Source organism: Cucurbita pepo, chromosome LG13, assembly GCF_002806865.2.
Source record: "Cucurbita pepo subsp. pepo cultivar mu-cu-16 chromosome LG13, ASM280686v2, whole genome shotgun sequence".
Lineage (NCBI taxonomy): Eukaryota > Viridiplantae > Streptophyta > Magnoliopsida > Cucurbitales > Cucurbitaceae > Cucurbita > Cucurbita pepo.
Window position 1 is genome coordinate 6,677,269 of NC_036650.1, and position 16,872 is coordinate 6,694,140.

Sequence of the window (16,872 nt, forward strand, 5' to 3'; positions counted from 1 at the left end):
TATTGTCTGTTTCTAACCATTTAGTCCTTCGTCTGTTTCTAACCATTTAGTACTTAAATGGATCCCTTATGGTCTGTCATTAAATAGAACAATCTAGTCTCGTTAGTCCTTAGTCCTTCCTTAAATATTCGTCTGTTTCAATTATAAGGTTAAAAATATAATTTGGTCCCTATAGTGCAAACTATTATACACATTTAATGAAATGTTTTCGAAAATTATAAGGTTAAAAATAAAAAAATTTGACACGTATTAGAAATTAAAGTGAAACAACAATAACCATATATATATATTATATATCTTTTTTTTTCTTCTTATGAAACTCGTGAAAATTTACATTGAAACATTGTTTTTGTTTGTTTTTGAAGCTGAACTAAAAACTTTATATGACAAATCACAGAGACACTCAAAGTTACAATGGTCCCATTATAATCTCTTCTCTACCACTGATTAATATAACAGACCCCACTAATAAGTACAAACAAAACCTGAAGATAGTTAAAAACGAACTATCAAACCCACCACGTACACTTTCTTCTTTACGAGTGTGAGGAGGAAGACAGAGTCGATGTCCAAGTTAGAACGGCGCTGACGATGTTCTTCGAAGCTGATACTTCGGCTCCGGTGAGGGTGCCAACGGTAGCATCTTTTCCAGCTCCTGAACATGCAAAACAAACACTCCTTGAAGCAAAAACAAAACAATAAACAAAACGTTCCTTATAAGGGTGTAGAAACCTCTCTCTAATAGACGCGTTTTAAAACCTTGAGGGAAAACTCGAAAAGGAAAGCCCAAAGAAGACAACATCTACTGGTGTGGTGGGCTTGAGGTGTTACAAATAGTACCAGAGTCATACATCGTGCCTGGACCCCCAAGAGGGGTGGATTGTGAGATCTCATATCAGTTGGAGAAAGGAACGAAACATTCCTTATAAGGGTATGGAAACCTCTATCTGACAGATGCATTTAAAAACTGAGGACAATATCTACTAGTGGTGGGCTTGGACTGTTACACTTAGATTAGTCTATAAAAACGGTTCAACCCTATAACATTTGGAGTTGAAAAACGCTACATCATGAGTTTTTAACCTCGAAAATATCCAGGTCGACTCACTAGCTAATCTCGATAACGATGACAGCACAAGAAAACATGTTACAAAAATAACAAGCAGAGTCATCCACATGTCAACAGCAGTATAGTATGTAAGAATTGAGGTAAACAAATGTCAATGCAGATCCACAGCCAACAACCAGATATCAACAACTGCTAATGTCAATGCAGGATGCTAGATAGACTCAATTTTTTCAACCCCTGGTCTCCACCGAGGCGGTGAGGGTGAGGTTCCACATCAGTTAGAGAGGGGGAACGAAACATATCTTATAAGGGTGTGGAAATCTCTCCCTAATAGACGCGTTTTAAAATCGTGAAGCTAACGACGATACATAATGGGTCAAAACGGACCATATCTATTAACAGTGGGCCTGGGCTGTTACAAATGGTATCAGAGCTAGACACTGGACAGTGCGAGGCACTGGTCGGATTAGGGCTATACCCTCTCCATAGTAGACGTGTTTTAAAACCTTGAGAGGAAACTCAAAATGGAAAGCCCAAAAAAGACAATATCTGCCAGCGGTGGGCTTGGAGCCGTTACAACCTCATTAAAAAAAGAAGCAGAAATAACGCTATTGAACTAGATTTACAATGACATGCTTAAAAGGCAAACAAATTTCTTTAGAATGATCGTTCTAGGCTCTAACATCATTGAATGTTGTTGAATTGGTCATAAATAACCAACTCGATTTGATCCGGTCAAATGTTTCGAAGAACTATTCTACTACCCGATGGTATACTGTCAGAAGATTTTCGGGTCAGAGATGAACGTTAAAAGTGTCATTTGCTAACATATTGGGCTACTAAAAGTCGGAAGGAAAAGGATAAGTGTATCGATTCATGCTCGGAAAAGGTCCTAGGAACCGACACTTGAAATTTTCAAGCTTTGAAGCTTGCAATCTTATGAAGGACCCAACAAGCCTTATCTCAGTTTCATAAACTAGTTGGGTATTTGAGTCGAAAACATAGACAAAGTAAAGCACTTCGAACTTCGTCGACAAATCGAGCCAACATTTATGGATGTTAAAAACTTTACTATTACCGACGCAAGGCCTGGAGTTACTTTTAGAGCTGATAAACGAGGAAAGGCAAGGAGACCCACTCTTCCTGGTCTTGTTCTAGATGCGCACGAAATACGTCAATTTAATAGCACGGGCTGAAGAAGCGAAATTCGATCTAATAATGGCATAGTGAGATCGGATGAACTCAGATATGCAGTCAGTGATTTTCTCTCGTATGTCGTTACGAGCATTATGGGGATCTAGTAAATCAAAAGGTGGGCTAGAATATAGACAACCCGACAGCATACGAAGACAAACAAGCGAAGTGGGCAAACTCAGGTTGGATGAACTCAGTTCCGTTATTGTACTCGTTAAACAAAAACTTAAAAGCATATGTGCCTAATGTGAGGTGACTCGAGTCGACCAGTCAGCTATTAAGGAAAATATTCGACATCCATCAACGTTCAATATTTAAAGAAAACTAACCTTCCGTTTCCGGAGCCTTTCGTTCTCCTCTTCCAAACGTGAAACTTTATTCTCCAGTTCATTGGTATATGCCTGTTCAAAGTGGTAATTGAGGAAAATGGAACGAGAAATAGAGAGAAACAAAGTACTACGATCTTCTAACTTTACCAAACCCGAAGATTTTAAAAATCACCTGCTTCCTTGCTCGTGAACGAGCGGCAGATTCCCGATTCTTTATCATCCTTTTCTGTCTACGCTCGACAGTTTTCTCAATCATGTCTTCAGGCGCTCCTCTTTTTCTCCCAGATGTCGGTGTGTCCGATAAAGTTCCCATTAAAGGAGTTTGTAACGCCATCTGGTTGTCTACATATGGAACATCCATCACAGCACCAGCCCCCACGTGCAGTGGCTGGGGAATAGGCTGGCCCGACATGTAAACCCCCATCATTGCTGCTTGTTGAGACTGATACGGAGGTTGCGGGTACTGCATCCACTGCGTTTGTTGAAACTGTGGCGTGATATTTGCATCAATTTCAACAACAGAACCCGCTCCTTTTTTATTTGACGACGTTTCAGCAACCACCCCTGCTTTCACTAGAAAATCCTCCAACGTCATCTCTCCCAACGTCGGTTGCTGTTCACGAGACTTCTTCTCCTCACTATTTTTGCTTTGTTGAATATCTCTCCACACCTCATCAACAGTCTTTTTACTCAGAGCACCATTTAACGAGAGGCTAGCCTGACGTTGTAGGGACGTTTGATTATCCAAGACGATATTATCCTCATTCTCCTTACCAACCGTTTGGTTCGCCTCAGCACTCCACACATTCTTAAGAAGCTCGTCGAGATTCATACTGATTAACGGCTTTCCTAGATCTCCCAACTGATTTTGGACCTCATCCAACGTGAGATTATAGAGCGAGCTTTGACGAACCAACGGCTGGAACTGTGATTGTTTGCCATTCGGATCACCTCCAGCCTGAGACCCCATAGTCTGAATCCCCATTCACCTAATCCAACTCAAATTTTAATCCATACCTCAAATCCAAACTTCCATACACAACATTATTCAAACCTATAGGTAGCGAAACCACCTCATTTCACTCGAGACAACCAAAGCCGATACCGTGGAAACTAATCCAACAACGTTCTGCATAAGACATAGAACAAGTACCAATTCAAACAGATATGCATATTGATCATTAGATGAGATCCAGAAACAAGAATATCCAGCAATGAACATGACCTATAACACAACGAACAAGTACTGATCCAAAAGCAAACTCTAAGACTCCAAGAACTGTCAAGAACATCTTGAAGAACAAACTCATTCTAATAAAACCCAGAAATTGAGTTAATGGTAGACAAAACCCTACATGCAGAGACATAATGCATAGCCAATAGCCACCAGTGATCAGTAACTCAGAAACCCTAAACCTAAAACCATGATCCAACTATCTTTTAAGCCAACAAAATCATTTTCCAGCATCAGTGATATCAATGGAACTGCCAGAATATCAAAATTTGGTGAATGGATATGAATCCAAGACATTCAAAGCACTGATATCAAACAAAAAGGGAAAAATGGTTGAAGTTCTACACCAAAGAGAATCACATCGATGAACAAGAACAACAAAAACAGGTCTGCATGCAATGATATCAGTGAGTTCCACTAAAAACCCAAAAAATTAGAAGAAATCACAAACGGATTAAACAGAAAACAACATTCTAAGATGAACACAAGTAAGTAAAACACAAATTTCCAGAGAAAAACAGAAAAAAACGAAGAGAAAACCTAAATGGGTAACGCAGAGAAACGAATAACAAGGGATTGAAGTGATACCTGAAGAGGAATCCGAGGGAAGAACAAGAGAAGGATCTAAGAAAGAATGTTGGATTGAAAAAAGGAGGAGAAATTCATGAAAAATAGGGAGAAAAGGGGAAGAAGATGGAAGAGAAGGAGAAGCCCAGGTGTGAGAGACGATGTGGGCAAACCAAAAGGGGGAAAGAAATTACTGTCTGAGAAACAAATAAAATCCCTTTTTTATTTTTTTATTTTTTTATTTTTTTATTTTTTTACGAACAGAAACAAATTTAATTGGGCGAAATTCTGAGTCTTCGTTCTATGAATTATACTATTGAAAGAGAAATGGTTCCATGTTCACGCCCTCATGCGGTAATGATGAGACCCCATTTTCATTTGTCTGCTTCTGCCACCGTTTACGAGGCTTCTGTTCCCCTCTCCAAATTTTTATTTATTTATTTATTTATTATCGATTCATTTTCAAATTTAACCTTTAAGGATTATAATTTTTCATTAATTTTGGTGAAAATAAATAAATAAGTTAATTAAAATGTAATTTAAAATATATTTTTTTAAAAAGAATAATAATAATAATAATAATAAAGGAGAGAGATTATTTTTGCATGTATCGTATAACTCATTTTTTGTCATGTCTTGAAAGACTTTCTCTCTCGAATTTATCGGTTTGTTCGATCAGGTGAACATTTATTTATTTATTTATTTATTTATTATTTTTTTCCTTTTGTTGGATTATATATTGAAATAATTTAATTTCTTATTTATTTACTTATTTTTATTCCAATTATCGACGCAAAATCTGCATATGGGAACATTAAGGGTGATTTCATTCCTTTTATTTTATTTATTTAATTATTATTATTATTATTATTATTATTATTATTATTATTCCGTATATAAAATTTCAATGGTCTTATTTGGTCATAAATTTTTAATTTTGTATTAATTTGATTGAACAGGACATATGGCGAACCTGTTCGTAAATAGGTTTCATTCAGTAATTATATGATTAAATTTGATTATGCTCGAAAGACAAAACAAATAAAAGAAAGATTTGCTCATAAACCTAAACCTTAAAACAATCATTTGTTTTGGACTTTTCGAACGTAGGCTTGCTCCTTCAAAATCAAGTGGCTAAGACGGGCTATTATGCATGTCGGCTCCTATTGAGGTTCGTGCTTACTTGTATGCCAAAACAATAAGGTCTAACGACTCCTATTCTATGTAGGAAACGAGGTCTGTTTGCTCCTAAATCTCGATCTCGTAGCTTCGCTCCTTCTTTCACTCGTTCTCTTTTCTTTTATTTCCCGTCTATGTTGTTACAAAATACCACTAAACTTTTCTGCAATGTCTGCATCTCTTCAATTGAATGGTCTATCTATACATTTACATTCAGAGTACCAATCAGATATGGTTCCAATTATGTGTAAATAACCTTGAAACAAGTTCAATATAATTTCAAATGGTACACAAGAATCAAACGCCAGCTGATGATCACTTCCACCACCAAAACTGTCGAAACAAATATATCTTCCTCATTCGAGCGTTATAAGTCAAGAACGCTCGGGCTTTCACCGGATCCGCGTTCAAATATTCGAAGGCGTACATCTGTTTAGCTTCCTCCAAACCATCAACCTCCATTACAGCTTCTAAGAGTTCATTAGCATCTATCGAATGTTTGCTCAGTTCCATTGCATCGGCCAGACGACGAATACTGGACGCCACGGCTAGCATTGCATCTTGGAGAGCTTCAGATGCCCGTGGCCTTTTCGGATGTTGTCTCTGTGGACTGTTTGGCAGAGGGTCCTGACTACCATTGGGCAGTTCTGCATATTCGGACGGTCCAGTGTACGACTCTGTATCGTCTGTTTCGCTAAGATCTTCAGAGCTTGGGGAGTGAAACGACGCAGACTCTTCTACAAAGTTCCTAACCTGCAGTGGACGGTTTCCATCCTTCATCTTCGTCCATCGACTCGGAGCCTGATAATTGCCACAAACAATGTTTAGTTCATCATACATCTCTATTGGCTTCCCTCTGAGTCCTCTTGCATCGGGGTGTGCCTATTCCATGAATTGAACATCATTATACATGAACTATTCCATATTAGTTGCGATGTTTAGATTTGAAGAAGTGATGAGAGAAGCATTTACTCACTGCCACATATCTCTTCCAAAGTTCTTCACTGTCACAATCAATCATCTTCGAAGTCGGGTTCCACCGAAACCCATCTCGACAAAGAATATCCTTGATTACTTTGTATCTCTTCTTAATTGTCTTAAGGCGATTGATAACTTTCTGGTTGTTCAAGTTTAAGTTAAAATGACTATTGACAGCAACACATGCAGCTGTATATGCATTTTCATTAAAGCATCTCTCAATTTTATTCCCATTTCTGGCCTGAACAGCAAGAGCTTCAATAAGGCACTTGTCCATTGCAACTGACCAAACAACATTCCTTCCTTTGTGCTTAACATCCCTTCTTTGCCCTAGCAGGCCATATGACTCCATTCCTGTATAAGAAGTTCATCAATAGTATTCATTTGCATTAGTCCATGGAAACGCCTTTTAATATAGATCGAGTTGGAGAACTTCCCAGAATACTTCATGTCAAGGTCTACTTACTTTTAGTCATCTAGAAACATGTGCTGGATATATGCTTGTGATGACTGCAGAAAAGGAAGAGAAATCAGAGCAATCATGGGAGACAATCATACAACTCCTTGAGATAGTATAGAACTAAACTACTGGGATGTGCCACTGAAGATCAACGTGCAATTGACTAGTTTTAACATTTCCACGAGATGGTTTGTTTCGACGGAGAAGAAGATGAGGAAAATCTAGAATTGTGACAAGGATGGCTGTAAGACGAAAGTCAGAGCACGACTCTACCGAGAAATTCCCAGTTGAAACGATTATGATTGAAAACTTTCTTTTGCGCAAGAAAGCAAGATTGAATGTGCTCAACTGCTGATCATCAAACTAGAACAATAAGCTAAAGAAATCATCTCACATGAACGGAGTGCTAATGAAACTTTACAAGGAAATTGGGTGTCCTGTTTCCCAACTCATAACTATAGGCAATAGCAGATTACACTTATGAGATCCCACATCCCGATGAGGGGAACGAAGTATTCCTTACAAGGGCGTGGAAACCTCTCCCTAGAAGACGCTTTTTAAAACCTTGAAGGGAAGGCCCAAAGAGGACAATATTTGCTAGCGGTGGGATTGGGCTATTATAAATGGTATCAGAGCCAGTCACCGGGTGGTATGCCAGTGAGGACGCTGGCCCCCGAGAGGGGTGGATTGTGAGATCCCATATCGGTTGGAAAGAGGAACAAAGTATTCATTATAAGAGTGTGAAACCTCTCCCTAGGAGACACGTTTTAAAACCTTGAGGGAAGCCCTTGAAGAGAAAGCCCAAAGAGGACAATATCTACTAGTGGTGGACTTAGGTTGTTACAAGATCGCATGGCCGAACATGCTTATAATCAAACCCAAATCAGGCATTTAAATATTGGTACAGATATATGTTGCACACTATGCCTTAATGAAGATGAAGGGTGGCCCAAAATTAGACACATAAACATGGGAGCTACTACGGCAGTTGAGAGAATGTACCATAACCAATCCATATTTCAACCCGTATGAAAGGACAGCAGTCTCGTACTCTTTTTAAACTAGTATAACATATATCAGCCTAAGTATAGCTCAACTCGTTTCGACATCTACTCTCAACCAGAAAGATTAGAGGTTCGAGTCCCCCAATCCCATATACGAGAACAATGTTAGTTCTTATTAGTTCCATGTTAAAAACAAACGTAATTTGAACACCAACCTTTGCAAAGGCAGTTTCTGTTGATTTAGATGAACAAAACAAAAAAAATCATAACGTCTATTTCCACTTCAAAAATGAAACAAAACAGAGTAAAATTTAACGAACGAGTCAGAAACAGACATTTCTATGGAAGAACACAGAAACTGAGACTGAGAGTACGTACACAATTGGCATCACTAAACACTAAAGCTCTAGGATAATTTTTCTTCATCAACATATATAACAAGATTGCATATAAACGCAGTTTCAATCTCTCAGACTACGTAACACTCGCAATTCCTCTCCATCCCCAACAAAATTCATCTCCGAATCAAAGTTTCAGCCAAAACAGACTCTCATTATACGAACAAAGATTGAAGAATAATACCTCAACGATCCGTCCAGCACAAGTTCAACGGAGGGAACTGAGATTGAGGCAAAAAAAACGATCATATTAGAAACTGGAAAGCTCTCAAGAAAAATCAAGAACAGAGAGTAAACAAAAAAGAAAAGTTACCGGAATCCGGCAAATGGATTGAAGAGCGAGAATCAGATCGCGGATTCGTGAAGCATATTATGGCCAGTAGGGCGGCAACGACGAAGAAAGTGAAAGGAATAATGAACAGTGAAGCTCCATTGGGGAAGAGTAGGGTTTTCTCGAGAAAATTTTTACTTTCTCGAAAACCAAACGCCAACGAGAAAATAATTCTTTTTCCCGGAAAATAATATTTTTTTTTTTTGGTTGCTGGATATTATGCTCTAGTACACTGGAGCTTCTCAAGTTATGCAAAATAACACCCAATCACGAGCTGACACGTCAACACTTCACCGACGGCCTTCAACATAAAAGTCAATGCCAGCAAGTTTTTCTTTTTTTGAAAAAAATAAATTATTTCTAAAATTTATGTTAATCAAAAACCTCATTCACTTATTGAATGAGGACATCACAATCCTTCTTAGAAGCTACTGAGATACAAATCTACTCTCGTATCTAGAAGTGATTTGATATTTTTTTTTGAACTCGGTCTGTAACTCACTGTAGCCTTGAGAAACAAACAGAAGATGTGTATGAACGAGATATACATTAACAAGAAAAAAAATGATTGAATAGCAGAACTCCCGAACACTTGGTGATCTCAAATATGTCGATATCGATGGTGACTCATTATTTCGATGAATCATTTCTTTGGACAAAAGAGGATTATATATTTCTTCGGACAAAAGAGGATTATGTAAACACTACGTAACCGACAACAAATTATACGATAATTACATTTTTCAATTCTCAAACTTTCATTAAACATTGGCTAATAAAGTTTGCCATCTTTATTAAAAAATTGTATGATTATTATAAATTTGACATAGAAGTTATTTATTATATTTAATTTATTTTTTTGTTAAAATCCAAATGGAAAATGGAATATATTATAAAATAATATATATATATATATATATATAATAAAAACTTGATTATCTATAAAAAAATATATATATTTGGGATTTAAGTTCAAATCCACAAATATATGATTTATATATATATATTTTTTTTTTCCTTTTTTACGATCTACTGCCTGCTTCAATACAACTTTTGCTGTTACAATTTTTTTTTTTTTTTTAATATAAGAAAAAAGAAAAAAGAAACAAAAAGGAAAAAGTGGTCAGAATTTGAAGAAACAGACCATTGAATCCCAATGTTCCAGACAAACCATGACAAAAGTTCAAAGTTATTACACAGTCATCTTAAGAAAGCATTGAATTGTGCATTACAAACCTAAACAGATCCACATACAATGATTTGTTTTTTTCTGATGAACAAACAGGGAATCAAAATCCACCAAAAGAGACCAGAATAACTAACCTCCTTGGTCGACAACGACGAGCTGCGATACCGTCTTCCTCTGAAGAGAGGGACAGTTTTCAGCTCTTTTCATTTAGAAGATCTGCAGAGAGATCAAGGAAGATCAGACATATGACACACTGCTGGCATGTTATTCCATGAACAAGAATCAAGACCCCATTCCAAGTGAGACGTCGAAATCTCAGATGGTAAGCGCTCGTAGTCAGCTGCTAAATCATCGCCTAGAAGCAAGGAGATGGCATCGGTCACATTGGCTGTGTCCTCCACGATACCCGAACTGCGGTCCTGCCAATCTGAAGCGAGCAAGGCATCTGGACGAGTGAATTCGACCCCGCTTTTGGATGCTCTTTCTCTCTCTGGGGTCCATGCGTGATCAAGTGGTTCTGATTTCACATTACTTCCTGCAGAGTTATTGCATAAGCTAGGCACAATAACAGTCTCTGAGTGCCGAGAGAATGAAACATATGTGATAGATATATGATGTTCGATCCATTCGGTCGATATTACTGGTCCTTTATACTTTTAACATTTGATGGAGTCCATCGTGAAACCTCGGACTAAAACTACTCTGAAACGTATCTATTAAAATAATACAATTTCAACATGGTGACACCATAATCGCAGAACAAAAATTGTATCCTCACAGGTTTCAATTCCAACAACAATATTGAGAGAGATAGGAGAAAAGAACCATCAATCATCCAAATATTGCATATGAACACATTATCATAAAATAAATCTCACTAACTCAATGATATAAAAGACAATGCATTGTTTAAAATAGAGTGAATAAGCCTTATCACGATCAGAATACTTCAAAAATTTTGGGGAACCAAGATTTAAGTTAAAAAATCTATCATTTGAAGTTAGGATCACTTAAATTATATGTTACCTTCATATTAATAGTTACCGGAAAGATTCAAAATAGAATTTGTTAGGTCAATTTAAACATAATTCAACGAGTTAAAGCATATATTCTCGACCTTGGATACCATCTGACGCACACAAATGTAAGAATTAACTAATAAGTGATCAAGAATCTAAGCATTTAAATTGTATCGTGCATAAACCAGACCATTAAGTTCACTCGAATATCGCACGTTATAATTTTTATGGTTAACTTAACATGTCATCAAAAAGAGTTCTTGAACTTAAATTTGAGAATTCTACTTCCACATACAAAAATATGAGTGTCTACACTTCATGACCTAAACTAAAATCCAAGTCCATGCATGAATGGTTGGTATGTAAAAAGAAAAAACTAATGATCAATACACCTCAACAACTGAGGTAAAATTTCAAATTAGTAGTCATTATATATAATAATAAAAAAAGATAATTCAAGTTCAGAGTAGGAAACTCACCAGAAAAGGCCTCAGTAAGAGCAGGATCTTCATATGAACTTCCAGTCGCACTGATTGGTGTGCACTCACTGAAAAGTGAGGAGGTAGAATGACCGAACGGGGAAATAGCCTCAGTATAGTCATCAATTTCTGTCTTACTTGCTGTTATATTGTAACTATCAGTTACATCACCTGGAGTAACACTGTATGAATTTGAATTTTTATCAGATGGGTGATTCTTTGGACAACCCAACGTTTTCGATTCATATATTAAAGCTTCTAGCAGGCCACTGTGGCGTGGTGAAGGGCAATCTGATCCCAACATGAAAGTTGGTGGAGATTGAATAAACGGATCAACTGATTCAAATATTGACGGCTGGATGGGTGTGTCCCAACTGCTCAAATCAGTTTCTGGATATTGGAGTGAAGGGAGCTCCAACTTCTCTGTCTCTTTCGAGTGCTGAGAAGCAGAGGAATTGCCATTTGTAAGGGAATGGCTACCCTCAAACGAGCCAAATGACATGGCATTCTTATTGGTAGGGTTGGATTCAAGAGGAAAAGGCGATCCATATGACTGAGTAACTTGACCGTAGGAATTATCCTCAAACTGGTAAGGGGCTTTAACACTACCATCAGGACTAGGGAATAAGGATGCTGATTCCCGAAAGCGTTTTTGACGATGCATTGTTGATGGCATAAAACTACAAAGAGAAGAATCAAGACCTCTTTTCATCATACAACTTGAAATATCTGGAAGCTCGGACATATAAGATAAGGTATTATTAGGCTTCAAGCTATGGAACATGACATCCGGTATATCATAACTATTAGTCCGAAGAAGATCGTGACGATCTTTATCTACAACATTACTTCCACCAGTGTCTTGGGTCTGCTGTAATGCCTGCCATGTACGCAGACACACGTCTGGGGGATACAAAGGTAGACCAGCCCGCTGCCGCCTCTTAATTCGAGTGTTCCAGTAATTCTTGATTTCATTGTCTGTACGTCCAGGTAACTAAGGAAAAACAAAATAAATACCTTCAGTAAGGAAATGGAATAATTTCAGAAGATAAAAACTATAAAAAGCCTATTGCTAGGTTATTAAATCTACATCAAAGAATGGAAGGCTTGAATGGCAGAGAAGACATCTTAGCCCTCAATGGGCAATAGACAGATAGCATAGATGTAAAACATACAATTGAAACATACAAAATAATTCGCGCGCAAATATGATGCAGCACAAATGTCAATACCTAAGTCATAAATGCAGAACATAAACTAAGACTGAACAAAAATTATTTTTGGTATTTCTTACGGCAAATTCCAGAAATCCCCCTTCCTTTTGCAATTCTTATTCAATTCCATAAAAATGAACAAGAAACTCAACATATGCACACAAGATAATCAGTGTAGGTTATACTAATCACCTTGGCAGCTATAGAAGAAAATATGGAGAATCTTGAAACTTGAAAGTTAATAAGAATCCATCTAATAAAAAAGAAAAAATTTGTAAGAAACCAAACATTCATTGAAAAAAAAAGAAAGAATACAAGGGTGTACAAAAAAACCAAACCTCCTTTTTGTAGTTAGTGTCTGGATTCTTTTTGTAATAGAAATAAACTCTTATTTTATTCTTTCTAGCTTCCTAGTTTTCGAGGAGATAATTAGTTAAATACATTAGAAGATTTTGTTAATAGAGAATGTTCAAGTATCAGTATTTGATCAACATATGAGAAGTCCATAACTAATACCAAAGAAATTGGAACAACATTGGGGAATCACACCTCTAGTGGCTAGACCATAGGTTAGGTTAGAAAACGCTATAAATTGGAACGAAAAAACAATCTATCTAACTATAATATTTCACACTGAAACATCCGATTTGCTAGTCTTGTGTAGCTTACCTTGAAAGTCAGAAACAAGCTTTCATCTAATACTATCATCTAGAAATGAAATAAATTCCATAAATTTCAACTCTCAAAGCACTATTCTTCCAGGAAAAAGCAAGGAAATCCAAGCCAGAAATAGAAAATCACCAAAAACAAGAATTAAACTGGAAAGGAGATTGTGTATACGTACATGGGCTGCCATGCGAGCCCATTTGTTTCCCATTTTAGCATGCAGTTCAATTATTAGATGCTCTTCTTCTTCAGTAAATGCCCCTTTTTTCAAGTTTGGTCTGAGGTGATTGGCCCATCGCAAACGGCAGCTCTTCCCACAACGAGAAAGTCCAGAATGCTTCTGCACAGCATTCCAATTTCCCTCCCCATGCTTCTTTACATACTCTATCAAAATTTCATCTTCAGCAGACGTCCATGGTCCTTTCTTAAGAACAATACCGTTGGCATTCCCTCCGCTATCTTCGTCTACCAATGGTGATAATATCTGGTCTTTTGAAGGTATATTGTCTTCAATCTCAATTTTCGTATGCCGCATCTCTTAATTAGCAATCAAATAAAGATCCTACAAACAAATTAGGACTATGGATAAAACAAGAAAAGTTGAGAGAGAGTGTGCGGACTTAAACAAACAGTAGACAATTCATAGTGTTTTGATCAAATCTGAGTAGAAAAATATAAAGAACTAGAGATAGTTCACACTTCATCAAGAAACTAGATGAAGACTGAAAGCAATTACAATGTTTTTACTAATCACTAGTTCTTCATAAATGTTCGAAAAGTATATAGATCTCCCTGATCCATTAAAGGAAGAATGGGAACGAAGGAATTTCGAAAGCCAATTAAATTCTGACTCCATCGGGAAGGAAATAAATGAACGAAGTAATTAATCAACAATTGCGAAACTAATCTACTACCCTAACTTGGAAGAATCACTCATCATAAATTCTTAAAGTTTGATAACTCAAAGAGTAATTGACTCATTAATTGCAAAAGAAAATCGCAATTATTGCAACAGATACTGCATAATCAACGCAGAAAAAGGAAACCACAGCCTGCCAAATACAGATCCTTCCTATCTACATCAAAATGAAAATCAAAACAGAACGAATGAATTTCCAAATATCGCGACCTAAACCCATACCAAATGCATCTCCATCAAGGAACGAAAAGAAAATCGATGTACCTGAATCGCGCCCCAACGATACAATAGATTGCCAAACTATTAGGCTTTAAATCGCCGACTTATTGAAAAGCACCAGAAACAATCGAACGAGAAATCAATAGCTCACTCGAGGTGCCGAATTGAGCTACCAGCAGAGAAAATAGCAACAATGGAAGATCTGAAACAGAGAAAATATCCAAAAGGGGAAAAATTACACAAAAATGTAAAAATCAAAAATCAAAAATCAAAACCAGCTCGCGATGCGAAATCACTAAACAGATAATACAAACTCCATTACACCAAAGTCATCAGAAAGAGAAACGATCAAAATGAGTAAAACAATCATCATCCATACTTCTCACTCCCCAAATCTAAACCCTAGCCCTCCTCAAAGATCCATCAACTGAAACCAAAATCAACAAACAAATTAAACATAGATCATAAACTCTCAAAGAAATGCTGACCGCAATTTGTGAAAGATGATGAAGAAGATCCTGGCATAGAGAGTACAACACATCATCTGGGATGATCCCAGAACCAAAAAAACCACAGAAAAAATACAGAGTGAGAGAGAAAACGAGAGAGTGTGTGATAGAAGATTAGTAGAGAGAGAAAGTGAAATGGAGAAATGGAGTAGAGCAGAAATGAAGTTCTTGACAGAAGATGAAATGGCCGAAAAAGAGCAAAATTAGGCAGAGAGAAAGGAGGAGAGAGTTGAATACATTTCCATCTTCCTTCTTCAATCGCCTCTTCACTGAAAATGAAAGCATCTTTTTCTTTTTCTTTTTCTTTTTTCTTTTTTCTTTTTTCTTTTTTCTTTTCCCTTTTCTTAATTCAAACTCTTTTTTATTTATATCTTCAAATTCTCCATTTTTCATCGTTTTCTTTTCATGTGAATTTACAATTTTACCCTTCCATTCAAAACTTACGATTCGAGTTCGTATTCGATAACCTGAGTTGCTCGGGTCATATATACACCTGCGACATAGTCCAATATACCTTACAATTTTTCAGTCGGGCACTGTAAACCAATTTTAAAAAAACACAACATTAGGCTCGATGGACATAATTATAGTATCGAGGTATGGTCGTCGTCTGCTAATTAACAAATATAAACTTAACCCATCCGTAAAAACGAAAAAACGATCGAAAGTATACGTACCTTTTTTCGATTTAACTCGATTCGACGTTCGTAAAATTTGAACTTTTTTATAAAATCGCAGTATAAACAAGCCGATATTCAACGCTGTTTCCTCGTAAACTCCCATATTCTCTGCTATGAATTCTATAGATAAGCTCGCATCGAATTTTATATATAATCAAAATTCAAGATATAAATATATTTATTATGTATTTTAAAATATTTGGGAACTATTCAATTTCTAGATAATCTAAAAAATATATTTAAAATTAAATTTTCAAATTTTATTAATAACTAAATAAGATTTTAGATTTGATCAAATATTTAAAATTTTGAATTATATTTTAAAAAACTTAAAATAAAATTTAATTTTAATTTAGATTTTATTTTAAAATATTGTTTAATATTACTCTTTAAATATATTGAAACTATAATTAGAATTTACTAAAAAAATAATGTAAACATACATATATATATATATAGAAAATAAGGAATTTTGAAAAAAAAAAGGAAAAATAGTAAAATATGATTAAAAAAATAGTGAATAACACAATTTAAAAAATAAAATAAATACCTTATATATCTATATATTTTTTATAGTAAAAAAAAACTGCAAATTTGTTTTAAAATTATATGTATATAAATAAAAAAATGATTTTCGGATAATTTAAATATAAAAAAAAATTAATTTAAACACCGACTATATTTTTAACGATTTTGTTTATTTTATATCAATTTTAATTTTTTTTTTTATAGAGAAAGGATAAATAAATGTTTTACACACGTTAAATATTTAATTATCCATCTTTAAATATTTATAATTTAATTTTGGTCTCATTTATTATTACTTTTTTTAAAAATAAATTTTATTAGTATTTTAAATTATATTTTATTAGGTGAAAATTATAATTATTATTAATTAAATAATAAAAAATGGAAAGAGAATCCAAACCCATATTTAGCAATTTAATGATCTTATAATGGAATAAAAAATGATGAATAAAAAGAATTAAAATAATTATTAAAAAATAATAAAAAGAATATTTCTAATTGAGAAAGAAAGAAAGCCCATACTCTTCAGTTTTTTCTATTTTTTTGTTCCTTAAAATGCTCTTTGTCTCTTTCACTCCATTTATTGCAATGCCTTGTGATGTCAAACAAAGTGATTGCTTTCCCTTTCATTTTTAGGCTTAAATTGTGGGCTTCTTCGAGATCTTTTTATTTTACCTATCGAGATCGTGTCGTGGTCGGTCGTTCAG

At 35.6% G+C, this 16,872-nt stretch overlaps 3 protein-coding genes across 8 annotated transcripts; all 3 read right to left on the reverse strand.

The window, feature by feature from the left end:
• Positions 1-262: 262 nt before the first annotated feature.
• Positions 263-4,591, reverse strand: LOC111808581 (ABSCISIC ACID-INSENSITIVE 5-like protein 2). 2 transcript variants are annotated; one of them, XM_023694669.1, is made up of 5 exons: positions 4,415-4,583; positions 3,666-3,721; positions 2,765-3,581; positions 2,593-2,664; positions 263-655 (listed from the first exon to the last, which is right to left on the reverse strand). In XM_023694669.1, the coding sequence occupies exons 3-5, from the start codon at positions 3,575-3,577 to the stop codon at positions 575-577; spliced, it is 966 nt and encodes a 321-aa protein (XP_023550437.1). In that variant the 5' UTR covers positions 3,578-3,581; positions 3,666-3,721; positions 4,415-4,583; the 3' UTR covers positions 263-574. The 2 variants fall into 2 exon arrangements, with proteins under 2 accessions (XP_023550437.1, XP_023550436.1); XM_023694668.1 differs by having other exon boundaries at positions 2,765-3,721; positions 4,415-4,591.
• A 1,148-nt stretch (positions 4,592-5,739) lies between these two features.
• On the reverse strand, positions 5,740-8,941 carry LOC111808583. Of its 2 annotated transcripts, none has more exons than XM_023694671.1 (5): positions 8,726-8,941; positions 8,597-8,633; positions 7,017-7,060; positions 6,549-6,904; positions 5,740-6,373 (listed from the first exon to the last, which is right to left on the reverse strand). In XM_023694671.1, exons 3-5 carry the CDS (start codon positions 7,024-7,026, stop codon positions 5,888-5,890), a joined length of 852 nt encoding a protein of 283 aa, XP_023550439.1. In that variant the 5' UTR covers positions 7,027-7,060; positions 8,597-8,633; positions 8,726-8,941; the 3' UTR covers positions 5,740-5,887. The 2 variants fall into 2 exon arrangements, with proteins under 2 accessions (XP_023550439.1, XP_023550438.1); XM_023694670.1 differs by having other exon boundaries at positions 5,750-6,454.
• A 914-nt stretch (positions 8,942-9,855) lies between these two features.
• LOC111808575 (transcription factor GAMYB-like) lies at positions 9,856-15,275 on the reverse strand. 4 transcript variants are annotated; one of them, XM_023694657.1, is made up of 5 exons: positions 15,195-15,275; positions 14,494-14,650; positions 13,489-13,872; positions 11,431-12,424; positions 9,856-10,467 (listed from the first exon to the last, which is right to left on the reverse strand). In XM_023694657.1, exons 3-5 carry the CDS (start codon positions 13,843-13,845, stop codon positions 10,160-10,162), a joined length of 1,659 nt encoding a protein of 552 aa, XP_023550425.1. In that variant the 5' UTR covers positions 13,846-13,872; positions 14,494-14,650; positions 15,195-15,275; the 3' UTR covers positions 9,856-10,159. The 4 variants fall into 4 exon arrangements, with proteins under 4 accessions (XP_023550425.1, XP_023550424.1, XP_023550427.1 ...); XM_023694656.1 differs by lacking the exon at positions 15,195-15,275 and adding an exon at positions 14,937-15,188; XM_023694658.1 differs by lacking the exon at positions 15,195-15,275 and adding an exon at positions 14,937-15,188 and having other exon boundaries at positions 10,375-10,645.
• Between the last annotated feature and the right edge of the window lie 1,597 nt (positions 15,276-16,872).